Below are 11715 nucleotides of genomic sequence, written 5' to 3'. Positions count from 1 at the left end.
ATCTATAAGCAGGACACGTCCTGCAGATAGCGTGTCCCCGCCGGCCAGACTGGACGCACTGGCCCGAATCAGACTCTGACCCCCGCTGTAACGTGAGATATCTTCACGGCTGGAAGCGACATTCGACTGATCACCAGAGGCTGGAATACTGAGCAGTGGATTTGAAAACCTTGCAACCCTTTGCCTACATCAGATCGACCTTTTTCCGAGATCATACAACATGCGCTTCCTCTGTCTCCATGGGAGTGGATCTAGTGCCCGGATCTTCGAGACTCAGCTGTCAGTCTTGCAAAAGGCTCTGGGGCCAAGATACGAGTTTATCTTCCTTCAAGGGGAGATTCCGTCCGAGCCTGGGCTAGGTGAGTGACAAGTCGCCTTGCATTGATCCTCTAACCAAGGATCCACAGGCGTGGACGGCACGTACCCTGGTCCGTATTATTCCCTCTTCGACCTCCCCACCAAGGATCGACTCATGGACGTCTTTGCCTTGATTGACGAGACTTGGGAGTCGGACGGGCCTTTTGACGGGCTGGTTGGCTTTTCGCAGGGCGGTGGTGCAGTGGCGTCTTATCTCCTCCAGCCCGAGACGGCCAAAAAACCGCTCACGTGCGCCATGTTCTTCTCCTCCAGCGTGCCATTTGATCCCATGTCGGCTCCTTGGAAATATATCGATCAGGACCGTTTCACCGACGCCACCACTGGGCAGGAAATACCCAGTGCTGACCTGACCCGGTCTATCCCAGAAGTGACACAATTGAACACCTCTCGCTACCCCAGTCTGGGAGATGAGCTTCTTCTGAGAAGGTACACCGTGAGCCAAGAGGACACGAACCGGATCGACCTGCCCACTGTGCATGTCTATGGGACCAATGATCCTTGGTACTATGAGCAGTGCATGGACACGGAAAAGCTCTGCCGGGCGATGAACCGGGAAACCGTGCTGCACAAGGGAGGACATTCGGTTCCTTGGGACGCGGGAACCACGGAGGCTATTATGGATGGTATTCAGAATATGCAATCTGCCGTGGATTTGGCATGATGTACATATACATAGCACTGTTCTTCAAAGTATTGTCTCAATCCAATTCAATGTTCACCCAGTATGTTGCGCCGAATCGCTAACTGTTGATCCCTTTTTTTTTCATGTCGCCGAGAGACTCGGATCAGTGGATATGACCACTATAGCACGCCGTTCAAGTAGTCTTCAAGGGATTCATGTTGAGAAGCATGATATCGAGAGTCATTCAATCACTGCAGAACAGAAATCAGGTTCCTTGGAACCTTACCCAGCATGTGGCCAGTTTAAGCTCAGCATCTATCCATGGGAAGGCACCGGCTGGTGAAACCTTCGTCCTTGCCTGCTCTTTCATGCAGCACAGACAGGTTTCCGGGTCTCCCCGACCGCCGTCTGAGTTTGAACCTCCGGGACGACCGGTATCTGGAAGCCGGTTTCCTGCGGCGCAACTCTCCTGTCGGAGCATGGTTGCCCCAGAAGATCGAGAAAGTCAAGGTATACAGCCATGTGCTGTGCTGCACTGGGGCGACGAATTCGGATTGATTCCTGGTCAAGGGAGTTACACTCCTTGAACCTGCCTTTCATCATGTCTTTCCCTACGGGGATATTTACCTTCAATCGCGTTGAGAGAGTCGAAGTTTAATACCTACCACACTATGTACTCGGCTCGTCGGTGATCGTTCCCTAGCAGCGTCTGCTTACGGTCGGCATCTAAAACACTTTACGCGTCTCAACCCGAAGCATACCCATCATGCCCCCTTTCGGACTCATCTACACCTTCACGCGCGTGCCCAATCCACGCCTCATGAAGGTATGCATTCCCCCTGTCACGCTTTACAAGCACTGCTATTACCTACCAGATCCAAGCCACCGCCAATCTCAACCAGCTCGAGCTCACCCTAACCCCCAACTTCACCATGCGCAAAGACAACAAGTCTCCCGAATTTCTCGCCGACTTTCCCATGGGCAAAGTCCCTACCTTCCGCGGCGCCGATGGTCTTTTACTCTTCGAATCCGACGCCATCACGCGATACATCGCCGAGAACGGCCCCGCTAGCGCCCAGCTGCTGGGACGCACACCGAGTCAACGATCCCTCATCCACCAGTGGATCTGCTTCGCCAACAACGAGATCATCGAGGCGGTGTTGTTTTGCGTGTTATGGCGCATGGGACGGCGGGAGTACAACGAGGCGTTCGAGAAGGTATCGCTCGAACGGTTAGAGCGGGGATTGAATTGTCTGGAGGGGTACCTCCAAGGGAAGGGACAGGGGCAGAGATGGATGGTATCAGACGATGAGCTCAGTTTGGCAGATATTTCCCTCGCCTCAGCGCTGTATTGGCCGTTTGCGTTTGTGGTGGACCGGGACATGCGGAGGCGATATCCGGGGATCGTGAGCTGGTATTTGCGGACGATTGGGAGTGAGGGGGTGAGGCAGGCTTTTGGGGAGAAGAACTTTGTTGAGAAAAGGAAGGTGCACGGTGATGAGGTTGACGGGATGGGGAGTTTGTAGCCACTAGATTATTTTCCATATTGAAATCAGCTTGAGTGGGCCTCTTCATGGGGCAGGACAGCAGCCAGCCGTCTTCCCTTCAATACTAGTCATCTTTCTTGGGATAGAGTCGAACCATCATTTCGATTCCTCACGGTCTCTTAGAAGCCGTTTCTCTCTTCAATGTCCACCTCCCCCGTCAAAATGGAGATTGCCCTCTTCGGACCTGACCTCTACTCTCTTGTCGAGGGCGTTGCCAGTCAGCTGTCCAATGACATGAAGGCCGTCCCAGAGTTACGCAAAGCCTGGCGCCCTGGCATGGCTCCTCATCTGTTTCATACCCGCAGCCCCGTCGGGACTTAAGACACCCACATGCGTTCCGTTATCTTCCAAGAATGTCAGGCCTGGGTGAATCAGGTCAAGAACTTCCCTGACCCCTCACTGCTGGCCATGGCAGCCCCCAGCCGTCTGGGACTGGTGCCCCGTGGCAAATTCCTCCTTCGGGCTATGAGAGAGGTCTTTCCCCTCGCGAACACCCCCTTCTGGCACGCCGTCGCGGAACAGGTGTACGGCTTCACCTGGTGCCTGTCGGATGCCAACGTGCTTTGTCGCCAGTGTGTGCAGGGGACTTGTACCGTCGGCGTGCTGGCTTGCTTCCCGGATTACCTTCATTTCCTGGGGGACCTGCCCGAGATCCTGGATGTCTGCACCCAACGCGTGATCGAGTATATCGAGCACGTGCACCAGGACCATGGCATTGGCCCAGAGCGGAAGATCCTAGACGCCTGGCTGATGTGCGTGCAGGCCGTGTACCTTGACGTGCTGCACCCGAAGGCGGAGTATATGCGCTTCCCGGACAATGAGCACCAGAGCATTCAGTACCGACTTATCAGCTCCGCCGGACGCCCCTTGGCCCTACATGCGCAGCTGGAGCAGCCCAACCCTCTGATTGGCAACGATGAGGAGGTCAACGCCGTTGCATTTGCATCGACCGTGATGCACGATCTCTGCGACCTGCGCCACGACAATAGCGCCAATGAGTACTATAACCTGTTGACGATCGTCAGCGCACATACAGGGGTTCTGAGCGTGGCGATGGTTCGGCGGTTCTGCGTTGACGTCTGGGCCTGGGCCGTGGATAATGGGGCCCTGTGGGCGATCCATCTGGCGGGGCGTGAGCTGGCCTGGCAGCTTTACATGGCTCGCTATCAGACAGGTCTCTTGTTGGATAAACTCCTACCCCCTCGATCCGACCAGGAGAGGACCGAGGTGGACCCGTACGGGGATGCGGTATTGAATGGTCTGAACCCGTTGCTGAATGGAGCGAAGCCGGTGGGACGGAGCCTCGAGCCGAAGAACTATGACTTGCGGGCACGCTGCGAGAACCAGAAGCGCTACGACGAGGTGCTCCAGAATTGCGTGCGGCATTTCCAGGGATGCCCCAACTGTTGGGGATACGATGCGGTGAGCTGGCAAGAGCGTGTTCCGGCCATTGGAGCCGCGTACCAGAAAAAAGTACACGGGCTGTAGCTGCTTGAACACGATCAGCGCGTACATGATTCTGACCTCGCCGGACCGGTTGTGGTGGCTGGCGGATCCGATGGCCGAGTACACGGGACCGCAGGAGAAGTGGTCGGCACTTCTGTGCTAGGTTCCCCTCACACATGGTGATCTTGATGCGGAGGCGAGATGAGATGGATTCCTGAGTTGGGAAGGAGGAAGTGGAAAGAGGAGCTCGGTATTTAGTCGGTACTTGAATTTGTTAGTATATTAGTAGTTAGTGAGTAAGAGAATTCAATTATCATTCATCTCGTTTGACAACAATGGATTCAATCCCCGCCCGAACTGACGGAACTGGGGTGGCTAGAGGAGCCATTCTGCAGGAGGATCCATTTGATGCCCGGAAGATGCCTGTGTCATGGATCGAGGGTATTCCGCCATCATCCGGAGGTGGCGATCGGGGGAGAAGAAAGAGAAGAGAGAGAAGCAGAAGTGAGACTTGGAGATGCGCGGTTTTTGCGTCGTCCGGGAGGCCCCGAGCCCGGGCCAATGATCCATAAGAATCGCCCTTTCCCGCCCGCTCTTCGGTCCGCTCTTCTCCCCATCATTCTGCCATTTTCCCACCTTTTATAGTTCCCGTGGATGCAGCCGCTAAATTGATCTCAGTTCTATACCTGGTTTATCCAATTGTCTATACTGTTGCTTACCCCTCCCTCTACATTGCTCTTCTCCCCCTTTTTCTTCTTTCCCTTTCTTTCTTGTGGGTTTTCTTCCTGGTAAGGCATGGCCTATACATCTCGACTCCGCCAGCCATGCGGTCGCCTGTGCCATGGACTGTCCCCGTTCTTCCGCCCCCGCATCACCGCCGGCCTCCCAGCTCTCTCCGATGCCTTTACCACCAGCACGCCCCGCCCGGCCTGTCCCTCTGACTCTAACACCGCCCCCTCCCTTCTGCAGCCGACCTTCTGGACCACCCCCAGCGCCTGGAAACGCGCCTCCCTCAACACCCTCCGTTGCCTAGTGGGCTGCACCGTGGGGGATTTCTCCATGCTCTGGTTTCTACAAGCCTACTACCCGGCATTGGGGATGGGAGCCATCATGGGGACATCGAGTACGTATACACCCCATCTACTATCCAGTTTACATCTTCATCCCATCCCTTCGGCAATCATCCACTCACCATCACAGTGGCCGCCGGAATCGCCTCCTCCATCCTACTGGAGACGACGCTCCTCCGGCTGGGTCGAGACCAACTCCCCTGGCGCGCTGCCTTTCGCACCGCCACGGGCATGAGTCTGATCTCCATGTTGGCCATGGAAATCGCCGAGAGTGCCGTCGATTACCATCTGACCGGGGGGTGCGTGGCGCTGGACGATCCGCAGTTCTGGGGCGCGGCGGTGGTGTCCGTTGGTGCAGGGTTCCTGGCCGCCTTGCCGTATAATTATGCGCGGTTGAGGAAGTATGGGAGGGCGTGTCATTAACTGGAGGTTGAGTAGTGGCGTTAAGGCTGGGTGGTATCTCGGTCAATCTGAAGATTTGTACAATATGGTTCCATTTCGGTTGTGGGAATAGAACTTATGGGCTCCGTCGAAGAGTGGATCAGTCTGCAACCCAGTTGTCAATCCGACCAGCCAGGGAAAATAGCCCGCATCCCATGCCATAAACAAAGTAGCTTGTATTGTCCTCCGATCACAGTGGCTAGTTATCTCGCAAAATGGTATCCCAAACAAAAAAGCGCGGCGTTGAGCTATGCAGAATCTCACAAAATCTTGGTACATTGGATCTGGCCCGTTTCCCGCTCACCGGAACTCGTCGATCTCCTCGGGAAATTCGGCAAAGTAGTCGGCGTGTTCCTCCAGCAGGGTGGCGTTGTCCCGCTTCGTGATGGCGATGAACTGGCGCTGCACGACCGGTCCGGTTAGTAGTCCGCTCGGAAGCACGACAGGGGATGCGGGCTGGGCGGGCCTACCTCATAAGACGCAAAGTCACCGTTGACGCATTTCCCGGGCTGCAGGGCATAGCCCGTGCCATCACAGGAGGACTGGGCAAAGGCCGTCAGGACGTAGTCGCCGGGCTGGGCCTTGAGGGACTTGTATTTGGTGGACGCGAGACTGAGGCACTTCTCGAGGTCGCCGTCCGAAGCACCCGTGTCGGCGCTGCCCTTGCAATCCTTCTCGGTGTAGCCATGGATGACCCAGGCCTGGGCAGAGGCACTGAGCGCGAGAGCGAGGAACAGGGATTTGAACTGCATGGTGAGCAAGTGGGATGACCGTGGGGGAAGCGAGTGTCTATGTGATGGAGGAAGATGAAGAATGAGGGAATGGGTGGGATAAGAATCAACGGTCAGGAGAAGGCGAGGCGGCGGCGTCGGGAGTCGACTCAGCCCGGAGACCGGGTGGGTCAGGAGAAAAGCATTGAAGGTTGAAACAGGAACCGGAGCGCCGATTCGTGGCTGCTGGCTGGACCACTGGAGGGGCTAGATGGATGGATAGGGGCCGCTAGCCGGGGGCCGCGTTGCTGGCGAATCCAGATTCCAAGGATCTGACCGGCGTGGGTGGGCTCCGATTGATCAGCCGCGGTGATTGGCGGGGAGAGGATTGATCCGATCCACCAGACGACCTGAGCGAGATGCCATGCAGATGCTGATGCAAAACGTAGACAATGACGGGATGTGCTGAAGGAGGATGACGCTGGACTGCTGATGGAAGGGAGACGATGAGGACGAAGAGATGGCGAAGAGCAGAGAAGCGAGGAGGCAAACCAGACAAATCGCGGGCATCAGGCACCCAGGCAGCCACGCCGGGTGCTCACGGGGCTAGTGCCAGGCACCCACATTCGACTCTCGCTTCTCGCTTCTTGCTTCTCGCTTCTTGCTTCTCGCTTCTTGCTTCTCGCTCCTCTTCTCTGCTGTCTGCTCTCCATGTCATGCTCTTCCCAGAAAAAACCTATGGTCGCCGTCGACTTCATCAGTTCTTAGTTATTACATTCCAAGATGTAAGAACCTCTCGCGTCAAGAAATGTTGGCTCAGAAAGGATATCTCCCCTGGCTGACGGCGTTCGACGGACTGACTTTATGTGCCGCCACCAGGACTCAATCTATTTTTATCCGCACTAGCGCGCTACTTGTCACTTCACGGTTGATCAGGAATCGGGGGAACCTCCCAGATGAGTGGAAACAAGGTACATACCAAGCTTCCTGATATAACTGCCATTGAACCAATGATAACGGCCATCCCCGATAGCACCTAGCCACTCTCCAGATCGCCCCTCCCACCGTTCCAACTCCCCAGCAGGATCGCCAGTCCGGCCGCCCCATACAGTCCGCCCACCAGCAGAAACGGCGCCCCCGTCCACACACCCCCCTGCGCCAGTCCCCAGCCATATGCCAAGGCCATCGTCGGTCCCGCCACCACCACCCCGATCCCCTGCATCACCGCAATCGCCGTGTACAGCGTCCCCAGGTAGTGTGCGTCGACGAGCGACGTGATGATGCGCCGCGCGAGCAGGTGCATCGCCGACCCCAACGCAAACACCACCAGCCCTGTCACTGCACCTGCCGGATGAATTGAAACTGCGATCAGCAGACATCCCACGCCCAAGCAGGCGCTGCTCGCCAGGGCCAGCCCCGTGTCTTTAGACAGCGGGGTCATACCCCATCGCCGCAGGAGCCATCGCGATAGGATGGGGACGATGACGACCAGCAGAAGGAGATTGGTAAATCCTCGGACGGAAATGAGGAGGCTGGCCTGCACTCTCATTAGTCGAGGATAAGGCGAGACCCTACGCAGCCCATCAACTACCGGGGATTCAGTGCAGGAGCTCACCTGAGCAATTGTCCAGTGGAACCGATTGGCAGCAAAGAGCAGCAACACCTTCATGACCTGCCTCCCAAGATAGGCGGCGAAGAACACAAACAAGAATAATTGCACGCTGCGATGGCGCCGGATTACTGCAGTCGACCTGCGTAATTCATCCATCCCGGCTCGTACGCGACCCTGGATGTCCCGTTTGTCCGCTTCTCGTTCAGACGGCGGTTGGCCGGGGGAGGAAGGCAGCCTCTGCGGCAATGTCTCCGGGAGGAAGAGAAGGAGGAGCCCGCCGCCGGCAGTTCCCATGGTGGAGAGTAGATACGGCAGCCAGACGTTCTTCGTCATGAGCAGTGTTCCTAGCGGCGTGGCCAGGATTTCGCTGAGCAGAGCCGTGGCTGAGACATAGAGAAAGGCGGTGGTCCTAGCATCCGTAAGCAGGCAGTCACCCATCCGTGGAGTTGGGCCATACTGCTCTTCGTCGTCGAAGATATCGGCCAGCATGACAAACATAATAGAGGTGGCCACTTGAGTGCCGCCACCGACGACTTCAGCAACTGGGGCAAGCCAGATCAGTCGCAGCGGAAGCTTGTCAGAGAACCAGCCTGATGAGACGTGATCATCAGGACGTGGCGAGGAACAGGGTCAATGGAATTATGCACGCACAGACAATTTTCACCCATATATCACTCAGCGTGAATCCCAGCGCGCATAGGAGCAGGATGGGTCGGCGTCCAATTCGGTCCGCCAGCACACCATAGGGCACTGCAAACAAGATCCCTGGCTAGGATTAGTCGCGTCCGGATGATTCGGATGCTGCGAGACACACCCGGAACCTGCTCCAGTGTATCCTTCCAACCCTCCACGAGGGCCACCTCGCCCTGCACGCGGTCCATACATCCCGGTCCATCCTACAGTTCGGGGCACAAATCGCGGGCGACGATCTCGAGCCAGATTTCGGTCTGGGGCGCCCGGGCGATATACTCGGCGAAATCCTGGACGAGAACCACGAAGCAGATCAAGGCGAGGAGTCGCCATCGAGACGGCTGACTTGGAACCTTGGAGGGCCCCAGCAGGGGCATATGTTCGCTAGGAGAAGCCATGCTCGGATGGATAGCAACGAAGCGAGAGATGATGACGCTCCGGGTGCTTAAGGCCTGCATTCCTGGACCTGTCAGCTTCCTCGGCTGTCTGATGTGCTTTGACTTGTTCAAACGCTCCGATAAGATCCTACGGCGAACCACCGGGCGCATCCAACGTTCCCAACGGTCTTCCTTCGGAAAACGGGCCACGCCAGTCGATTGGCTCGACCCCTGTCGCCGTAGTCAACCTGCCCACTTTTCGGGTCGTACGCCCGGTCAGCTGCGCCCGATTTCCGTCCAGCCGTGGCAGAGGCTTGTTACATGGTTTGCCAATAGGCCGGTAGATTCGATGCCCGTATCCCTTATGGTGACCAGTGAAGAAGCTGGGAATGCTTTTAACCCACCAGCATCGGGATCGTCTTTCTGCCCGATATCTTCATGTATAGCTTGTCCCTTCACCCTCCTACTATTATTCAGTCGAATTGGATGAGCTGAGTATGGTATCTCTACTGGATGAAATTGAGATACGATGTTGTATGCTTAATAAGAAGGCGTCGTATCATTGACTTCATCATAACGCCGGAGGCAACACCTAGTCATCAACTGATCCTATCTCAACATTTCAGGCTGTCCACCGCCAGTTGGGATCCTTCCAGCCGCCCACCAGCGACTTGGTCGACACATCCGCCGCAGTGAGCTTCACCCCCTGCTCCCGATCGCGACGTCGGTTGTCATAGCGGAAGTACGCCCCCATGGCCAGGATCACCAGCACCCCGAACAGCAGGAAGGCACAATTGACAATCAGCGCGGGTTTGTATCGCGGCGCTGTGTTCGCCTGGAATGCCAGGCTGGCCGGGATGCCGGCGCAGTTGGCCGCGCCCACCAGGAATCCTACGGTGGCGGCGCGCTGCGACTCGTCGGTGACATTGTTGGTATGCCAGCTATGGAACACCGAACTGGGCACGAAGGCTCCGGATGCCAGGAGGAAACACGCGAAATACGCCACGCCCTGGTGCTCGGACGCGTCCACCGCAATCAGGATGATGTATCCCACGAAGGTGATCATCAAGGAGCCCGCCAGATGAAACGAGCGCTCGCGGAAGTGGTCGGACGACTTGCACAGGATCCACAGGACGACGGTGCCGACACAGTACGGCGCCACCGTGTAGAGGTTGGTCTTGACGGTGGAATACCCCAGTAGAGCCACCATCTGGGGCAGGAAGTTGCTGACGGAACTCTGGGCAACGCCGTAGCAGAAGCAGCTGACCGCCCAGGCGAGCACACGCCAGTCGCGCAGCGCTGCCAGGGCCTCGGTGATGGAGAGCTTCTCGCCTGTTCGCACCGATCCGTCCTGGAGCAGGCGCATCTGGGCCGCGCGAGATTCCGCCTCGTTGAACCAGTGGCATTTGGCGCCGCTCTCAGGCAGCCACCACAGCGAAAATGAGGCGATGACGATGGTAGCGCTTCCTTCGATGAGGAAGAGGTATTTCCAGCCAGGAAGGTGGTGCTTGATCTGAAAGACGCCAAAGGAGATCAGGCCGGAAAAGGCACCTGGTAATGTCAGGTCGTTTCCCTTGCTGGGGAACCTACTTACCCGCGATGGTGACCATGCCGTAGAAGATGCTCAGTCGGAAAGCAATCTCGTTGCGTTTGTAGAACTGCGTGAGGTAGAAGATGACGCCGGCTGGATCGGTCAGCAGCAGACGACAATGATGGGCGAACATACCAAAGAATCCCGCTTCAAAGATACCCATGATCAAGCGGCAGACCAGCAAGCCCGCAAAATTATACACCGCGCATTGCAGCAATGTGATGGCGCCCCTGACCATCGTGAGCAGGCATACCCATGGGGTCTGGGGACTTACCATCCCAGCATCATCGACGGCAGCATCACCTTGCCGCTGAAGCGTTTCAGTAGCAGGTTGGACGGGAGGTCAAACAGACAGAAGGTGACGTTGAACACGGCCAGGATTACATTGTACTGGCTGCCGATCAGGTGAAGATCATCCTCGAGGCCGTCGGTTTTGGCATTGCCCAGGTTGGAGCGGTCCAGGGAGTTGAAGAAGTACATGAGCGAGAGGGCCGGCAGCAGTCTGGAGGCATGAGCTTTGCTCGCAAGTGGAAGCGCTCACGTACCGGAAATCCAGCTTGCGCACGACCGATCGCTCGGCCGCTGCATCGATGGGGAAGGAGTCTCCGACTACGACGCCAGCTTCTTCGGCGATGGCGGCTGCCTTGAAGTCGTCTTTTTGCGTATGCTCCATGGTCAATCAGACTGTCTTTCAATCGAGTTGCATCAAGAATAGCGATCAGGTTCTTGGGACGATCTCTGGTAAAGACACTAAGGCAGGCACTGGTGAGACCGCTTGAATATATGCATACTGCTCTGATGATATGGCCATCTTGAGTTATCGACACGGCTCGTGGTGCATAGATAAGGTACAAGACGGCTGAGGAACAGCGAATCTATCCGGTCGAAGTGCTTCGTATCAGACCTGAGGGGGAATTCCTGGCAGCATATCAGGGCTGGGAGAAATTCACCCAAACGGGAAGGCCGGCGGTTCAGCCCGCACCGACCTGGCCGATAAGCTCAGCGTCGTCTGCACCACCACCACCGCAACCCCTCACGGTCCACGCCATTATCATCCTGCTTGGCATCATTTTATGCCAGGGAAGGTCCAGCCATCCCGCACTGCAGCTCGCGTTATCACCGATCGCCGCAGAAGTGGGGGTCTGCCCATCTCCTGTCACAGGCTTGGCATAACCTGTGTCGCGGGGAATCATTGTATGGCTATAAGACGAGCATCGCCCCCGATAAGCAT

The 11715-nt window shown here is 56.7% G+C and overlaps 8 protein-coding genes across 8 annotated transcripts; 5 read left to right on the top strand and 3 right to left on the bottom strand.

Moving 5' to 3' along the window:
- Positions 1 to 10: 10 nt before the first annotated feature.
- BO80DRAFT_210541 (uncharacterized protein) lies at positions 11 to 1127 on the top strand. The gene is made up of 2 exons (XM_025714303.1): positions 11 to 359; positions 408 to 1127. The coding sequence occupies exons 1-2, from the start codon at positions 221 to 223 to the stop codon at positions 1037 to 1039; spliced, it is 771 nt and encodes a 256-aa protein (XP_025579179.1). The 5' UTR covers positions 11 to 220; the 3' UTR covers positions 1040 to 1127.
- Positions 1128 to 1766: 639 nt separating this feature from the next.
- BO80DRAFT_347052 (glutathione S-transferase family protein) lies at positions 1767 to 2526 on the top strand (the record flags this gene model as incomplete). Its single annotated transcript, XM_025715401.1, has 2 exons — positions 1767 to 1826; positions 1876 to 2526. The coding sequence occupies 2 exons, from the start codon at positions 1767 to 1769 to the stop codon at positions 2524 to 2526; spliced, it is 711 nt and encodes a 236-aa protein (XP_025579178.1).
- A 351-nt stretch (positions 2527 to 2877) lies between these two features.
- BO80DRAFT_461885 (uncharacterized protein) lies at positions 2878 to 4467 on the top strand (the record flags this gene model as incomplete). The annotated part of the gene is made up of 2 exons (XM_025722479.1): positions 2878 to 4007; positions 4054 to 4467. 2 exons carry the CDS (start codon positions 2878 to 2880, stop codon positions 4154 to 4156), a joined length of 1233 nt encoding a protein of 410 aa, XP_025579177.1. The 3' UTR covers positions 4157 to 4467.
- Positions 4468 to 4619: 152 nt separating this feature from the next.
- Positions 4620 to 5736, top strand: BO80DRAFT_422082 (DUF4396 domain-containing protein). The gene is made up of 2 exons (XM_025718737.1): positions 4620 to 5116; positions 5194 to 5736. Exons 1-2 carry the CDS (start codon positions 4789 to 4791, stop codon positions 5484 to 5486), a joined length of 621 nt encoding a protein of 206 aa, XP_025579176.1. The 5' UTR covers positions 4620 to 4788; the 3' UTR covers positions 5487 to 5736.
- On the bottom strand, positions 5466 to 6683 carry BO80DRAFT_210619 (uncharacterized protein). Its single transcript, XM_025714304.1, has 3 exons — positions 5975 to 6683; positions 5782 to 5906; positions 5466 to 5609 (listed from the first exon to the last, which is right to left on the bottom strand). The coding sequence occupies exons 1-2, from the start codon at positions 6254 to 6256 to the stop codon at positions 5805 to 5807; spliced, it is 384 nt and encodes a 127-aa protein (XP_025579175.1). The 5' UTR covers positions 6257 to 6683; the 3' UTR covers positions 5466 to 5609; positions 5782 to 5804.
- BO80DRAFT_210130 (uncharacterized protein) lies at positions 6489 to 7153 on the top strand. Its single transcript, XM_025714302.1, has one exon. It carries the CDS (start codon positions 6721 to 6723, stop codon positions 7054 to 7056), a length of 336 nt encoding a protein of 111 aa, XP_025579174.1. The 5' UTR covers positions 6489 to 6720; the 3' UTR covers positions 7057 to 7153.
- Positions 7154 to 7250: 97 nt separating this feature from the next.
- Positions 7251 to 8914, bottom strand: BO80DRAFT_490998 (adenylate cyclase; the record flags this gene model as incomplete). Its single annotated transcript, XM_025723671.1, has 6 exons — positions 7251 to 7751; positions 7830 to 8235; positions 8284 to 8416; positions 8478 to 8591; positions 8641 to 8722; positions 8753 to 8914. The coding sequence occupies 6 exons, from the start codon at positions 8912 to 8914 to the stop codon at positions 7251 to 7253; spliced, it is 1398 nt and encodes a 465-aa protein (XP_025579173.1).
- A 601-nt stretch (positions 8915 to 9515) lies between these two features.
- BO80DRAFT_441694 (allantoate permease) lies at positions 9516 to 11157 on the bottom strand (the record flags this gene model as incomplete). The annotated part of the gene is made up of 5 exons (XM_025721212.1): positions 9516 to 10444; positions 10488 to 10577; positions 10620 to 10714; positions 10759 to 10986; positions 11030 to 11157. The coding sequence occupies 5 exons, from the start codon at positions 11155 to 11157 to the stop codon at positions 9516 to 9518; spliced, it is 1470 nt and encodes a 489-aa protein (XP_025579172.1).
- Between the last annotated feature and the right edge of the window lie 558 nt (positions 11158 to 11715).

This window comes from Aspergillus ibericus (assembly GCF_003184845.1).
Source record: "Aspergillus ibericus CBS 121593 unplaced genomic scaffold BO80scaffold_5, whole genome shotgun sequence".
In the NCBI taxonomy this organism is placed as follows: Eukaryota; Fungi; Ascomycota; class Eurotiomycetes; order Eurotiales; family Aspergillaceae; genus Aspergillus; species Aspergillus ibericus.
This window is presented reverse-complemented; position numbering and strand designations above follow the sequence as displayed.